General features: G+C 39.2%; 1 protein-coding gene across 1 annotated transcript in view; it reads right to left on the bottom strand.

Moving 5' to 3' along the window:
- Positions 1-17,753, bottom strand: part of CD109 (CD109 molecule) — a 151,218-nt gene that overhangs the window by 13,958 nt on the left and 119,507 nt on the right. Inside the window, exons 25-30 of the mRNA XM_043439714.1 lie at positions 9,586-9,814; positions 8,160-8,325; positions 6,270-6,460; positions 4,949-5,104; positions 2,695-2,760; positions 179-321 (exon numbers count right to left, since the gene is read on the bottom strand). Coding sequence (XP_043295649.1) covers positions 179-321; positions 2,695-2,760; positions 4,949-5,104; positions 6,270-6,460; positions 8,160-8,325; positions 9,586-9,814 — 951 coding nt within the window. The remainder of the gene's footprint in view (positions 1-178; positions 322-2,694; positions 2,761-4,948; positions 5,105-6,269; positions 6,461-8,159; positions 8,326-9,585; positions 9,815-17,753) is intronic.

Here is a 17,753-nt window from a genome sequence, read left to right as displayed (position 1 = left end):
GTCGTGTCTGACTCTTTGTGACCCCATGGACTGTAGACCACCAGGTTCCTCTGTCCATGGAATTCTCCAGGCAAGAATACTGGAGTGGGTTGCCATTTCCTTCTCCATAAATAGTCATATATATTTAATTATTCAAATCTATTTTTTAAGGAGGAAGAGGGGGGACTTAAATACCAACCTTGTGCACACATTCAAATCCAAGTGATTGACATCATCTTTATTATCTTTTACAGCAACATCTAAGTCAAATGATTCCTGATCTTGGATAGATCTTCGGCTTTTAGAAGATCTGGAATTTTTCACATTATAAATAACATTAAGCTGCAATAAATAACAAAGGAGCATAAGTAATAAGTCATTAGCAATAAACTGGTTTAATTATATATTCTAAAAATTAAGTAATGATTCTCTGGGATAAACTCAACTAAATTTGTAATTTTCAATCTAAAAAAAATTTTAGTTTTACTAGCTAGCAAAGTATCATTATTTACAAATATAATTATAAAAGTTAATAAACAATGATTTTTAAAGTTGAGAAAAATTGTTAGGGAATATTCAAAATTTCATAGATCATTGTGGACAATATTCACAGATATTGTTTTTTTCAAATACTGTAAAACATTCCCATGCGGGAACAAGCTAAACTATTGCCAAGTTTCTTGAAAGCATCCACTAATCTCTAAGCTCTGTTGCCCAGCTGGAGTCATTTTTCACAAACTGGAACTATTGGTAAGATAAATCAAAATATCTTTATCCAAAAGCCTGGTGGAACAGAAACCTATTCAACTGCTAAGGCTTCTTTTTGATTATACAATGTTTTTCAAAGATGATGAAATAAATGATGGATTTCAAGTCAACTGGGTCTTAATATCCAAGAAATCTTGCAGTTTATTTCCAAAAAATAGCTTTGCTTTTTATCACTCAAAAGGGGTCAACACCACTGCAAACGTGAGAGTCTTCCTTGCCCTCCTTTTTCCAGAGCACTTTCAAAAACATTAACTAAAGGACATGTCAATACCTATTTCTGGGTAACCAGCTTTTTCGCCATTTTCTTCTCCATTACAAGAAGTACCTATTGGTCCCTACCTTTTGTTTTCTTCATGTTGATACAGACAAACAACTGGTGAACATTCCGACCAGTAGGTACCAAATTTACTGCTGTGTCCTTAGACCTCATATAAAAATCACTTGACTTTACCTATACAGTAATTTATCTATATTTGGTTTATCAAGAATGAATTCAAACCAATTTGGTGGTTTAAATACATATAATTTTTCAAGCTTATCTAAAATATCCTGTGTATTTACTTTTGGATTTATTATTCACATCAAAAGATAGCTTGAGAATGAGTATTTTCACATGGTCTTTGTTGGTAAAGACCAATACAAGTTATTTACTCTTCCCTCTTTCTATCCTTTTCATCGAACACTGTTCCTTTTAATTGTGATTTTTTTCCCCTGATTAAAAGAAAACATTTACTGTATTTTGAGTATTATACAAAATAATCTTCACATTATTTTTAAGTTTCTAAATTATACCTGACCAAGTGCCCTAAGCATTGTGTCTTGGCAAAAGCATCTGTTCTCTCAACCAGGATAGTTGTACTGGTTTTTGAAAAAGTATCTTTTCTCTACAACAGTCTTTTTAAAAAACTTCTCAGGGGTTCCCTGGTGGCTCAGTGGTAAAGAATCCACCTGCCAAGAGTCCACCAGGAGACACGGGTTCAATCCCTGGGTTGGGAAGATCCCCTGGAGAAGGAAATGGCAACCCACTCCAGTATCCCTGGGAAATCCCACATGAACAGAGGAGCCTAGCGGACTACAGTCCATGGGGGTCATAAAAAGAGTCGGACATGACTTAGTAACTAAACAACTTTCTCAGTAAAGCTGTCAGGGTTTGTTTGGTTTGTTTTTTCTAACCAAGTACGTAGTACATAAAAATCATGGGGACTTAAAACCATGTTATTGGGGTGCAAAATAGGTTTTAAATCCCCATGATTTTCATGTATTATTAAGTAAAATAACTTCCATTCAGTATTTTATATACTACCTCCATTTAACTGTATCCCAGTTGCACCATAAAGGGTAGATTTCTTTGAATTTTCTTCCTATAGTAGAGCATTGAACATATTATGCTCTAATTGTTTTATTTACAATAATATAAAATTTTACATCAAAGGGACACATTTCCTATCTTCAAGTCAATTACGTATAATACCATGTTGACTTTCATATTGTTAGATGAATATTAAGAAATGGTAAGTAAAACACTACATATTTATCAAGTCACAATAGAAACTTTACCCAAAAAAAAATAATAAAAATAAAAATTAAAAAAAAAAAGAAACTCTATCCAGCATTATGTCTGAGCTACATTTTCACACACAAAAAAGGTGAGAGCTCCCAACAGTTCGCATGACTCATACTGGAGGATTTTAACCCTCACCTCAAAAAGTATTTAACACTCAAGAAATATTCTTCTGACACATTATCAACTCATATAATTGCTAGTCCACTCACTAGCTAGTCACAGCTCTAACACTTTTTATTAAAGATAGTGATTTATTTTGCTGTCATAGAAATAAACCCTTAATAATTTTGTCATCTAAGTTCAAGATTTATCAGTGCCTCAAACCAAAGAATTATTATAGCAAGTCATATTTAACAAAACAAAAAATAAACATTATTACATACCTGACAAATAGCATATCCAAAACCATTTGCAGAAATATTCACTGCAGTTGGCTGTACTACAGCAAGCTGAATAAAAGTGGGAAAAAAGTAAATATGGCTAAGTGTCCATACCCAGGCCCTCCCAGCCAGCACAGACCACTGTTTTCCCTCATCAGGAGCGTGAGCTGTCTGCACTCGAAAGCTCTAACAACTTTACATGGAAAATACATAGCCAGTAGGAAGCTCAGGGAGCCCAGCTAGGTCTGTGATAACCTAGAGGAGGGAGACTCGTGCGGGGAGAGACTCAAGAGGGAGGGGATACATGTACACATGTAGCTAATTCACTTCGCTGTACAGCAGAAACTTACATAGCATTGCAAAGCAATTATACTCCAGTAACAAAGTCTTTAAAAAAATTTAATTTAAAAAAAGGACTTCTTTTACACAGGTCACTACGAAGGTCAATTTTGATGATGATAAATAATAATTACTATGACAAAATTAATACCTTATCTATGTTTTGACAATTAAAAATACTTTTCTGCAAATAATTTCATTGGTATGTAAATATACTGAATTATGGTCAGTGTCTTCAAAAACGTTACTAATTTCTGTTCATGGTTTAAATTACCTTCAGACATATGAAAATTAGATAAACCCAGGGGGATCGGGTAGAGAGGGAGGTGGGAGGGGGGATCGAGATGGGGAATACATGTAAATCCATGGGTGATTCATGTCAATGTATGACAAAAACCACTACAATACTGTAAAGTAATTAGCCTCCAACTAATCAAAATAAATGAAAAAAAAAGAATCCATAAAATAATAATGATTATTAGCAAGTTGTAAGCAAAATGTTAAGATCACACACTTCTTTTTCTTTTTTTTAAACTGAAGAGAACTGACTATTCCATAAAAAAGAATAGATCGCAGCTTGCCTATTTCTTTGTCTAGACCAATCACTTAGATACACATGTGCTGGTTTTAATTAGCATCATGGAAATTAAGCATTCTGTGCCTGAAATGTTATCGTTCAACAAATAAAAAATACATATTCAATAAAGAAAAATACAGTTCAAACAATTACTCTCCATAATGCCGAAATAGACTCTGTGTTTTTTCCTCTACCTGTTTAATCAAAAGCGCACATGAATCAAGTTGCTGCTTCATCTTGTGTGTAAATAGAAGGCTTTACACAATTATTTTTCAAGTCAATAAAATCCTCCTTCCTTCCCTACTCACCTTACTTCCTCCCACAAATGTTAAACAGTAAACAAGTATTTTTCTTTAGACCTGGATCAGGCATGGTAGGAGATTAAAAGCAAGAAGTTGAAAATACAGTCCAGTACTGATACAAGATTAATAAAGTGTATTTTGGGGTATAATTTTTTAAAAAAAGAACTTTACACAGCCCCACAAGTCAAAGGTTATGGGTAAACCAGATAAGAGGGGTGAAGGCAGAAGAAGTGCACGTTAGTGCTATGGAAGCTCTTCTGTAGGGACTGAAGCAAGAAAGATAAGAATGAGAAGTCATCCCTTCCTCCTCAAGCCTCCCTTAGCATCCAAGTCCCTGGCCTTTCTGAGAACACAATGACATGCTATCACTGACCTGGACCAACACTATTCCTTCCTTTTCCTTTGCTATCACCCCTTCTCCCTCAGGTTCTAGTCTTGAAGTTACTGCTTTCCTCCATTACCCTCAACTTCCTGCAAGGTTAGCCAAGGGAATAAAGTTAGGGTCTAGCACAGTCCTTTATCCCATTTTTAAGGAAAAAATTCTACTGCTGCTTCTATCAACTCCTAAGAGGAATGTGGTACAACCAAAAGGAACATGGTCTTTGAAACAACAGGTTCAAATTGTAGCTCTCCTGTTACTAGCAACGTGATTGTGGGCAAGTCACTTAAACTCCCTTAGTCTCAGTTTTATAATATGTATAGTGGGGATAAAAGTACTTGCTTCTTAGTCTTGGTTTGAAAAGTAAATACAATGTAGCACACATAAAGAAATCTGGCACAGGGTCTGCAAAGAGGAGGGGCTCAAAGGGTATTCATTCATTTCCCAATACGACAGGACCCATGTTTTCGCCTTTCCCAAATCTTTGCAAAGTTCTCATCCCCTTCTCCCTTCCCCCACTCAGCAAATTCAACCACAAGAGGGTACTCCTTCCTGTCGGGACACAGCTCTGGGAACAAGTCTTTGTTGAAGTCAACAGAAAATCATCAGCAGATGGGATCACCTACACAGATATTCAGATAACCACCCCCTTGTCCACACCTCTGCCATCTGGAGAAGAAAGCGGTTCTGTGTGTCAATCACAAACTTCACAGGACTCAGTGAACTGGGCCCCTCCACAGTCACTTGGATATTTGTCTCTTCTACATTCATTAAAGCTGCAAATTCAGACAGGGCCTTCAAGGCCACAATGGTGTCCTGTTGAGGGGAAAAAAAGATTTGTGCACATAAGCATTTATTAAGGCTTCCAAAGAGTAAATTTCAGTAATGTTTAGGATACCACTACACACTCCTCCACCTTTCTTGGGTGAGGAGCTCACCTAGGTCCACCTTTGAATTTGATTGACCTGGATACAGGAAAGACTCAGAATCTGCTGACTAGAGCTGAGATCCGACTGTACCAGATACCACAGGTGGAAAATGGCTACTAAGACAGGGAACTAATTTATCCTATATGAGTATTAGATATGATGTCTATATCAACGATAGGAAAAAATTAAAATTAATAACAAGTCTTTAAAGTTACTAAACTTTTAAACTGCCAAGTAATTTTATGAAGTCATGAAAAAAGGAACCACATTAGTAAATATATATATATTCCATATATATATATATATATATATAAAACCAGTCAATCCTAAAGGAATTCAACCCTCAACACTCATTGGAAAGACTAATGCTGACACTGAAGCTCCAGTACTTTGGCCACCTGATGTGAAGAATCGATCCACTGGAAAAGACCCTGATGCTGGGAAAGATCGAGGGCAAAAGGAAAAGAGGGCGGCAGAGGGTGAGGTGGCTGGATGGCATCACCGACTCAATGGACATGAACTTGGGCACACTTCGGGAGATAGTGAGGGACACGGAGGCCTGGCGTGCTACAGTCCATAGGGTCACAAAGAGTCAGACACGACTGAGCAGCTGAACAACAACATGTACATTTAATTTTTTATATAATTAGTTTTGGGCTTCCCTGGTAGCTCAGCTGGTAAAGAATCCACCTGCAATGCAGGAGACCCTGGTTCAGTTCCTGGGTCAGGAAGTTCCCCTGGAGAAGGGATAGGCTATCCACTCCAGTATTTTTGGACTTCCCTTGTGGCTCAGATGATAAAGAATCTGCCTGCAATGCAGGAGACCTGGGTTCAATCCCTGGGTTGGGGTGATCCCCTGGAGGAGAGCATGGCAACCCACTCCAGTATTCTTGCCTGGAGAATCCCCATGGACAGAGGAGCTTGGTGGGCTACAGTCCATGGGGTTGCAGAGGGTCAGGCATGACAGCACAGAAGAGCAGAATTAGTTTTACCTATATATAGTTATTTATATAGGTAGATAGCTAAAGAAATTGAAAGCGATCCTCACTCACCTGGGTAGATGCAAAACCTCCCAAGCTATTTCTCTGCCTGCTTAGCCACCTCATAATCGGAATTCCCTCAGGAACCTGATGCTGCAAGAAATGTGAGAGCAGCGCATAGGCTGCAACTTCAATATCCAGGGAGCTCGGCTGCCAGGAATCAGACAGTCTGGACACCGATGACACCCAGAATTGCAGGCCTCCTGCAGGAGAAAAGTGGTAACGGTCTGGCCAATTACAGAAAAATTACACTTGATACCACTGAACATTCCTACACTGGTCCAAGTTCTCCTTGACTAGCATAAAAATACACATATTTCTATACATGTGTATATTTCTGCCAAGCAAATATATGTATAATCACACACACAAATAAACATGCCTCTTCTTAAACTTATTAAATTTATAAATTTTCATCCTTTTCCTATTACTTATATTTGAGGACATTTTGATGAAAATCTTTTCCCAAGAGAAATTCCATATGTCTGGCTCAAGACTAAACAGCTATAAATTTTTTGAAAAAATCATAGTATATTCCAGACCATCCCAAAATATTTTCGGACACGTTGGAAAGAAATGTATTCTGGGAATCTGCCATTAAGCAGCTCTAACATTCTGGGAAACACTCCTTTTTCCATTATCTGAAAGTTAGTGTTATAAGTTCAAAATCCCAGACCCCAGGAAAAAAATGAGAGACCCTGGCCAGCTCAACAATCTTCCTAGAGATAGTCCTGCTAGCCCCTGGGAGAAACATTCTACTTAGTACCCACTCCCCCTTGTCTCAAATATTACCATTTAGATGATGATTACATTTGAGTGGAAGGTAACACAACTACCACTTAGCCAAGCAGAGAAGCAGAAATGTCAAGGATTACTCCAGCCTCTATGCAATAAACCTTCTAGTCCCCAACACTGCAATAGGTAATAAGGATTTAACCTAAATTACTGCTAACAACCTGGGTTCAATCCCTGGGTTGGGAAGATCCCCTGGAGGAGGAAATGGCAACCTGCTCCAGTATTCTTGCTCGGGAAATCCCATGGACAGAAAATCCTGGGAGGGCTACAGTCCATGGGGTCACCAAGAGTCAGACACGGCTGAGGACACACGCACTGCTAATAATAACACAATATTTTTTACAGTCTCCGAAGCCTCTAAAGCACTTTCCATAATTAGCCTGTTTTGAATTCAGAGAGATACAAAATCAGTCGACATCACCTAAAATTATTTTTGCCCACCCCATCCCCTTCCACCACACACACACACACACACACGCACACACACACACACCTGGATCCCTGACTATAGAGGGCATTCAGAAAGTAATAACACATGTACTTTTTGTCCTACTGTAGCCCACAAGCAGTGCTCATTCCAAAACTGTTAAAAAATCATACACACAGCTTGTTAATGGAATTTCTGACATTTGCATTTCTATTAGCATTTTAATTCACATTTTTGAACACTTGCTACATGGTAAGCCCTGCACATTATCTCATTTAATCCTCATACCAATCCTAAAAGAGGTGTTATTCCCCTCTGACAGATAGGGAAACTGAAGCTCAGAAAGGGAACCGAACCAGAATTTGAGTCCAAGTCTTTCCAAAAACCATAGCCTTAATGATCACTCAAGGCCACAAAACCAGAAATGGCATCAGACAACTCGAAGGGTAACAGACACAAGGCAGAACATGTCTAAAAGAAGGAAACACCCAAAGCACGAAACTCTCTAGAAAACCCTTGGGGAGAGTCACAGCAGGGTGACCATGTCAACCCATGGTGATTTTACCTGCATCGCATTTTCAAGCCATTCAGATGTAAGTGTAATCACCTTCATACCTGGTGTACAAAACTTTCTCATGTCATGCACACATTTCATAATGCACAGGGGCTACACGCTTTACCTTCTTGTTCTGATCTCCAAGTCAGCATATCCAAAGCTTCCTTGGCTTTAGGGCTCCTCCCAGATGACAGGGCGTAAGTAACAAGGGCCAGGGTGTAATTGTCGGAAATTCCCCTATCGAATTCAGACTCCAAAAAGTTGATAGACTCCTGCACATCAATATTAGGCTGGAAAGAAAAGAATACACATTTTACGATTCAACATAACCTGTCACCACACACATATTTATATGAAAAGTATTTTCAAACATTCATTCAAAAACAATTTCAGCACCTATTAAGCACCTGACTTTGTCCTAGACAATGGAAATCACCCTGATCACTGACAATTAAAGATCTGCCATGTATTTTGAAAATAATACCACTTTTCAGGTTTTACAAGCAAATAAGCACCATTCTGTAGAGGGAATAAAACATAAGAAGTGGTGTTTTTGCCAGTGTTTCTCCCACTGACTATCATGAACTAAGAAGAGGACATAAAATGTATCCTGAGAAAGATACTTCACATATATGATCTAAGGTACTGAAGCTCTAAATTGAGGGGAAAGATTAAATCCTACATGTCTAGTACTAGGCTAGGAAAACTGCAGGATCTTAATATTGAGAATGGCCGCTTTTGATTATTTGCAGTCGGCAATAAGCAGTAAAAGGCATCAATCACTGAGACAGCTCTAGAGCAAAATTAAGCGCATTTGCATAACTTTCCAGGCACATCCATCCTCACCCAGACATCCATGCCCACTTAACATGCTTTTTAGAGTGTGGGTGTAGTTTTACTTGGGCTTCCCAGGTAGCACTAGTAGTAAAGAACCCTCTTGCCAATACAGGAGACATAAGACATGCAGGTTCGATCCCTCGGTGGGGAGATCCCCTGGAGGAGGGCAGAGCAACCCACTCCAGTATTTTTGTCTGGAGAATCCCATGGACAGAGAAGACTAACGCGTTATAATCCACGGGGTCACAAAGAGTCAGACATGACTAAAGCTACTTAGCACACACGCCTGTACTTTTTTTAAATTAGTAGACATTATAATTGCTCCAGGGTATTTTAGAAATTTTAAAAAAAAATTCTTTACAATCTAAGTTTGCTAGAACACATTCCCAAATTCTGAAGAATTTTTTGTCCTCTAAAAAATTAACTTTCCAATGATTAAATATGTGTCGACTTATCTTACCAATAACAAGAACACTTAATATTACAAAGCATTTTTAGACTTCTCTTTGTTTACTCAAAAGAGTGGGTTGATATTTTCATTCTCAGCTGTTGGAATGTGTCCACAAATGCAAAGCAAAAGAGTACTCCAATTCAAGACTTCAAATGTGATGGAATATTGCAAAATTCTTTACGTTTCCAGACATGTATTCTTGACCCATCAAGACCTACCTTTCTTGTGATTTCCCACCCATTATTTATTAAAGATTAAATACCTGATACTTTTTATATCCCAGGAGAGAAGTCACAATATAAGCCGTAAGAGTTACAGGACTTTTATTGCCACCTTGGAGCTCACTGTGGATCACTCTTCCTGGCTCCCAAAATTCACCGTTGGATTTCTGATGTCCTTTGAGCCAAGTATATGTTCTGTGTAACACATTCTGATCAATGTCTATGTAAGGATCAGCTTCAAGGAAACATCTTAAAACAAAAGCTGACAACCTTGGTGAAAAGGGGGGGAAAATTACATAAAATACACTTTATAAAGTCCTCCAAATTACACCAAGCAAGAAAACACCAACAATAACACTTTTCCCCCATCAAAAGATTCTCCAAAGGGCCAATCACTGAAGAAGGAACAAATGGACAGAAAACCACCACAAGACTCAAAGTAAACGACTCAGCCAGGCAGAGGGTACAGTTTCCCACAAGTGTGGCCGGGAAATTCCAGGTCAGCTCACAAAACAGCAGAGCTGGTAAAGAACCTGGAAATCATCTCATCCCACCTCATTATTTTATAGGCTGAGAATCTGAAACTCAGAGAGAGTTAAATAAATGGTCCAAGGTTATTCACCTGTGGACTGTTCTGGGTATTTTACCTAGGAAGAGCTCATCGCACATTTGGTTCAACCCTAAAGCAATGGATGAAGTATGTTTAGTCCAAAATCAAACTGTAGTACTTTTAAGTAGAGCAAATGGATATTTCTATCCTACAGGACAGCAATCAGCAAATTACAGTCTGGGCCAATACTGTTTGGGCCAAATACAGCCCGCCATCTCCTTATATGTACCTCTTCCCACCCCTACCCTATACCTAAAATGGTTTTTGTTTTAAGGAGAAGAAGAGAGGGTGAAGGGAAAAAGAAAAAACATGCAACTGAGGTTCTATGTCCTAGCATATTTACTATCTGACCCTTTAAAGAAAAAGTATACCAATCTCTGCTACAGAACACTAAATATTGAGGTGAAAAAGAACATCAAGCAATAAAACACTGAAACCTATCTATTAATGGATCTATAACCTGACTCGTGCCAAAAGAAAATCTGAAGCAATCTGTTTCATCCTATAAAAGATTTAGTGTGGTAAATATTACTAATATTCAATATGATGCAGTTCTCTTTAACTTTGGGTATGAGAAGAATTCACTTCCAGGCCCCCGTGAAGTTAGGCATAGCCCCAGAACCAGCTCTGATCACGATAAAGTGATAAGAAATCTTGCGGCTGAAGCTTTTAATTGCCAGCGCTGGATATCCCAGCCTTCTGTCCCCAGACTGCAGCAAGCCTGGAGGCTCTGGGTGAGACAGGGAGATTGTGGCTGAAACAAAGGTGCAGAGCCCCCTGGTGACCCATAGTGGAAATGCAGCATGCGCACAACGTTTGCTAATCAACTACTGAGATATATAAGGTTTTTACCACAGCACACTTTAACTAACTCTACTGATATAATTAGCCTGTCTTTTTCTGAATATAAACGAAGTTGAAGATAGTTCAAGAAGAGAATAATCATTCAAAATCAGCCACACAGAGCAGCTTTCATTCTGGAGGAAACTCTGAATGTTCATTATTTAACCCCCTCACTGTTTTTTCACAAAAAAATAACCTTAAAGAAACTACATTGACTGTATTACCACAAAATTCATGTTGAGGAGGAGGAGCCAAGATGGCGGAGGAGTAGGACGGGGAGACCACTTTCTCTCCTACAAATTCATCAAAAGAATAACTGAAGGCAGAGCAAACTTCGCAAAACAACTTCTGATCGCTAGCTGAGGTCATCAGGCGCCCAGAAAAGCAGCCCATTGTCTTCGAAAGGAGGTAGGACAAAATATAAAAGATTAAAAGTGAGACAAAAGAGCTAAGGACGGAGACCCGTCCCGGGAAGGGAATCTTAGGCGGCATTGCTTGGAGTAGGGTCCGGGCCTGAGTGCCCTGAGGACAATCAGAGGGAGCTTCTGTGAGGTGCCAACTTGAACTGTGGAAGACCAAAGGAGAGAGAGTAAATTAACCGGCCCGAACTCACTGCCGGCCGTTTGCAGAACAAAGAGACCGAGAAAATCCAGAGAGGAGCTCGCAGGCTGCGGACCCGCCCAGCCCCGCCGGAGGCAGGAGGCGGGGGGAGGGGAAGGTCGCGGCGAGACACAGGGCGCAGGCACCCGACCGGCGCGGGCGGGGACTGGGGCTGGGGACGCGGAGGGCGGAAGGCGCGCACACCCGACTGGCGCCAGCGGAAACTGAGACTGGGTCCGCGGAAGGGAGTGAGTGCGCCACACCTGGGGATAGTGCGCCCATCAAGCCCCTCGCTGCCTGGACCGCTCTGACGGGGAAGGCACAGAGAGCAGGCGCAGCTTTTCGTTCCACGCTTTTGTGGAACACCCGAGGGCTGGAACCGCGCAGCGCAGGGCGCGCTCCATATAGAACAGCCGGGAGCCTGAGCAGCACAGACGGAGAAAGCAGCGTCAGCCCCTCCCGGCAGCGCCAGCCCGTCCCCACGGCGCAAGCCCCTCCCTGCAGCGCCAGCCCGTCCCCGCAGCGCCAGCCCCTCCCCGCAGCACCAGCCCCTCCCGGCAGCACCAGCCCCTCCCTGCCCCGCAGAGCGACGGAACTAGCTACCTGAATAAGAGTCCACCTCCGCCCGCCTGTGTCAGGGCAGAAATGAGGCTCTGAAGAGACCGGCAAACAGAAGCCAAATAAACAAAGGGAACCGCTTCAGAAAGGACCTGTGCAACAGATTAAAATCCCTCTAGAAAACACCGGCTACACCGGAAGGGGCCTGTAGATATCGAGAAGTGTAAGCTGGAACGAGGAGCTATCTGAAACTGAGCCGAACCCACACTGACCGCAACAGCTCCAGAGAAACTCCTAGATATAATTTTACTTTTTTCTCTTTTTTTTTTCTTTTTTTTCTTTTTTCTTTTCTATTATTTTTTTCTTTTTTTCTTTTTTCTTTTTTATTTTTTCTCTTTTATTTTCCTTTAAAATCCCCTATTACTCCCCCATTACTCCTTAACTTTCATTTCCATAGATTTTTATGATTTTTTTAATTAGGGGAAAAAAATTTTTTTTCTTTCTTTTTTACTTTTTTTTTCTTTTTCTTTTTTTTTTCTTTTTTTTTCTTTTTTTTTCTTTCCTTTTTCTCTTCTATTTTCTATTTTTCTTTTTCCCTTATTTCTTTTAAAGTCCTCTAGTACTCCTCTACTACTCCTTAATTTTCATTTTCAATACACTATAACCTTACCAAAAAAAAAAAGAGAGAGAGCCCTATTTTTAAACCGAAGATTATTCTCTCCCAATCTTGACTCTCTGTTTTCTACCTCAGAACACCTCTATTTCCTCCTTTCCCCTTCTCTTCCCAATCCAATTCTGTGAATCTTTGTAGGTGACTGGGCTACGGAGAACACTCTGGGAACAGACAGCTGTGTAGATCTGTCTCTCTCCTCTTGAGTCCCCCTTTTTCTCCTCCTGCTCATCTCTATCTCCCTCCTCCCTCTCCTCTTCTTCATGTAACTCTGTGAACCTCTCTGGGTGTCCCTAACGGGGGAGAATCTTTTAGCCATTAACCTAGAAGTTTTCTTATCAGTGCTGTATAGTTGGAGAAGTCCCGAGACTACAGGAAGAATAAAACTGAAATCCAGAGGCAGGAGACTTAAGCCCAAAACCTGAGAACACCAGAAAACTCCTGACTACATGGAACTTTAAGCAATAAGTGACTGTCCAAAAGCCTTCATACCTACACTGAAATCAACCACCACCCAAGAGCCAATAAGTTTTAGAGCAAGACATACCACGCAAATTCTCAAGCAACGCAGGAACATAGCCCTGAACATCAACATACAGGCTGCCCAAGGTCACACCTAACACATAGACCCATCTCAAAACTCATCACTGGGCACTCCATTGCTCTCCAAAGAGAAGGAATCAAATTCCACGCACCAGAAAACTGACGCACGCTTCCCTAACCAGGAAATCTTGACAAGCCAATCGTCTAACCCCACCCACTGGGTTAATCCTCCACAACAAAAAGGAACCACAGACCTCCAGAATACAGAAAGCCCACTCCAGATACAGCAATCTAAACAAGATGAAAAGGCAAAGAAATACCCAACAGGTAAAGGAACATGAAAAATGCCCACCAAGTCAAACAAAAGAGGAGGAGATAGGGAATCTACCTGAAAAAGAATTTAGAATAATGATAATAAAAATGATCCAAAATCTTGAAAACAAAATGGAGTTACAGATAAATAGCCTGGAAACAAAGATTGAAAAGATTCAAGAACTGTTTAATAAAGACCTAGAAGAAATAAAAAAGAGTCAATTAAAAATGAATAATGCAATGAATGAGATCAAAAACACTTTGGAGGGAACCAAGAGTAGAATAATGGAGGCAGAAGATAGGATAAGTGAGGTAGAAGATAAAATGGTGGAAATAAATGAAGCAGAGAGGAAAAAAGGATCAAAAGAAATGAGGACAACCTCAGGGACCTCTGGGACAATGTGAAACGCCCCAACATTCGAATCATAGGAGTTCCAGAAGAAGAAGACAAAAAGAAAGGCCATGAGAAAATACTCGAGGAGATAATAGCTGAAAACTTCCCTAAAATGGGGAAGGAAATAGCCAACCAAGTCCAAGAAACCCAGAGAGTCCCAAACAGGATAAACCCAAGGCGAAACATCCCAAGACACATATTAATCAAATTAACAAAGATCAAACACAAAGAACAAATATTAAAAGCAGCAAGGGAGAAACAACAAATAACACACAAAGGGATTCCCATAAGGATAACAGCTGATCTATCAATAGAAACCCTCCAGGCCAGAAGGGAATGGCAGGACGTACTGAAAGTAATGAAAGAGAATAACCTACAACCTAGATTACTGTATCCAGCAAGGATCTCATTCAGATATGAAGGAGAATTCAAAAGCTTTACAGACAAGCCAAAGCTGAGAGAATTCAGCACCACCAAACCAGCTCTTCAACAAATGCTAAAGGATCTTCTCTAGACAGGAAATGCAGAAAGGTTGTATAAACGTGAACCCAAAACAACAAAGTAAATGGCAACGGGACCACACCTATCAATAATTACCTTAAATGTAAATGGGTTGAATGCCCCAACCAAAAGACAAAGATTGGCTGAATGGATACAAAAACAAGACCCCTATATATGCTGTCTACAAGAGACCCACCTCAAAACAAGAGACACATACAGACTAAAAGTGAAGGGCTGGAAAAAAATATTTCATGCAAACGGAGACCAAAAGAAAGCAGGAGTCGCAATACTCATATCAGATAAAATAGACTTTCAAATAAAGATGTGAAAAGAGACAAAGAAGGACACTACATAATGATCAAAGGATCAATCCAAGAAGAAGATATAACAATTATAAATATATATGCACCCAACATAGAAGCACTGCAATATGTAAGACAAATGCTAACAAGTATGAAAGGGGAAATTAACAATAACACAATAATAGTGCGAGACTTTAATACCCCACTCACAACTATGGATAGATCAACTAAACAGAAAATTAACAAGGAAACACAAACCTTAAATGACACAATGGACCAGCTAGACCTAATTGATATCTATAGGACATTTCACCCCAAAACAATCAACTTCACCTTTTTCTCAAGTGCACACGGAACCTTCTCCAGAATAGATCACATCCTGGGCCATAAATCTGGTCTTGGAAAATTCAAAAAAATTGAAATCATTCCAGTCATCTTTTCTGACCACAGTGCAGTAAGATTAGATCTCAATTACAGGAAAAAAATTGTTAAAAATTCAAACATATGGAGGCTAAATAACACGCTTCTGAATAACCAACAAATCATAGAAGAAATCAAAAAAGAAATCAAAATATGTATAGAAATGAATGAAAATGAAAACACAACAACCCAAAACCTATGGGACACTGTAAAAGCAGTGCTAAGGGGAAGGTTCATAGCATTACAGGCTTACATCAAAAAACAAGAAAAAAGCCAAATAAATAACCTAACTCTACACCTAAAGCAATTAGAGAAGGAAGAAATGAAGAACCCCAGGGTTAGCAGAAGGAAAGAAATCTTAAAAATTAGGGCAGAAATAAATGCAAAAGAAACTAAAGAGACCATAGCAAAAATCAACAAAGCTAAAAGCTGGTTTTTTGAAAAAATAAACAAAATTGACAAACCATTAGCAAGACTCATTAAGAAACAAAGAGAGAAAAACCAAATTAACAAAATTAGAAATGAAAATGGAGAGATCACAACAGACAACACTGAAATACAAAGGATCATAAGAGACTACTACCAGCAGCTCTATGCCAATAAAATGGACAACTTGGAAGAAATGGACAAATTCTTAGAAAAATATAACTTTCCAAAACTGAACCAGAAAGAAATAGAAGATCTTAACAGACCCATCACAAGCAAGGAAATCAAAACTATACTCAGAAATCTTCCAGCAAACAAAAGCCCAGGACCCAGATGGCTTCACAGCTGAATTCTACCAAAAATTTAGAAAAGGGCTAACACCTATCTTACTCAAATTCTTCCAGAAAATTGCAAAAGGAGGTAAACTTCCAAACTCATTCTATAGGCCACCATCACCCTAATTCCAAAACCAGACAAAGATGCCACAAAAAAAGAAAACTACAGGCCAATATCACTGATGAACATAGATGCAAAAATCCTTAACAAAATTCTAGCAAACAGAATCCAACACATATTAAAAAAATCATACACCATGACCAAGTGGGCTTTATCCCAGGAAATGCAAGGATTCTTTAATATCTGCAAATCATCAATGTAATACACCACATTAACAAATTGAAAGATAAAAACCATGATGATTATCTCAATAGATGCAGAGAAAGCCTTTGACAAAATTCAACACTCATTTATGATTAAAACTCTCCAAAAAGCAGGAATAGAAGGAACATACCTCAACATAATAAAAGCTATATATGACAAACCCACAGCAAGCATCACCCTCAATGGTGAAAAATTGAAAGCATTTCCCCTGAAATCAGGAACAAGACAAGGGTGCCCACTCTCACCACTACTATTCAACATAGTGTTGGAAGTTTGGCCACAGCAATCAGAGCAGAAAAAGAAGTAAAAGGAATCCAGATAGGAAAAGAAGAAGTGAAACTCTCACTGTTTGCAGATGACATGATCCTCTACATAGAAAACCCTAAAGACTCTACCAGAAAATTACTAGAACTAATCAATGAATATAGTAAAGTTGCAGGATATAAAATTAACACACAGAAATCCCTTGCATTCCTATATACTAACAATGAGAAAACAGAAAGAGAAATTAAGGAAACAATACCATTCACCATTGCAACAAAAAGAATAAAATACTTAGGAGTATATCTACCTAAAGAAACAAAAGACCTATACATAGAAAACTATAAAACACTGATGAAAGAAATCAAAGAGGACACAAACAGATGGAGAAACATACCGTGTTCATGGATTGGAAGAATCAATATTGTCAAAATGGCTATTCTACCCAAAGCAATCTATAGATTCAATGCAATCCCTATCAAGCTACCAACGGTATTTTTCACAGAACTAGACCAAAGAATTTCACAATTTGTATGGAAATACAAAAAACCTCGAATAGCCAAAGTAATCTTGAGAAAGAAGAATGGAACTGGAGGAATCAACCTGCCTGACTTCAGGCTCTACTACAAAGCCACAGTCATCAAGACAGTATGGTACTGGCACAAAGACAGAAATATAGATCAATGGAACAGAGTAGAAAGCCCAGAGATAAATCCACATACCTACGGACACCTTATCTTTGACAAAGGAGGCAAGGATATACAATGGAAAAAAGACAACCTCTTTAACAAGTGGTGCTGGGAAAACTGGTCACCACTTGTAAAAGAATGAAACTAGAACACTTTCTAACACCATACACAAAAATAAACTCAAAATGGATTAAAGATCTAAATGTAAGACCAGAAACTATAAAACTCCTAGAGGAGAACATAGGCACAACACTCTCTGACATGAATCACAGCAGGATCCTCTATGACCCACCTCCAAGAATATTGGAAATAAAAGCAAAAATAAACAAATGGGACCCAATGAAACTTAAAAGCTTTTGCACATCAAAGGAAACTATAAGCAAGGTAAAAAGACAGCCCTCAGATTGGGAGAAAATAATA

Source organism: Cervus canadensis, chromosome 20 (assembly GCF_019320065.1).
Source record: "Cervus canadensis isolate Bull #8, Minnesota chromosome 20, ASM1932006v1, whole genome shotgun sequence".
Taxonomy (NCBI): domain Eukaryota; kingdom Metazoa; phylum Chordata; class Mammalia; order Artiodactyla; family Cervidae; genus Cervus; species Cervus canadensis.
The sequence above is the reverse complement of the archived record's forward strand: the minus strand, read 5'-3'. Positions and strand labels throughout refer to the sequence as shown.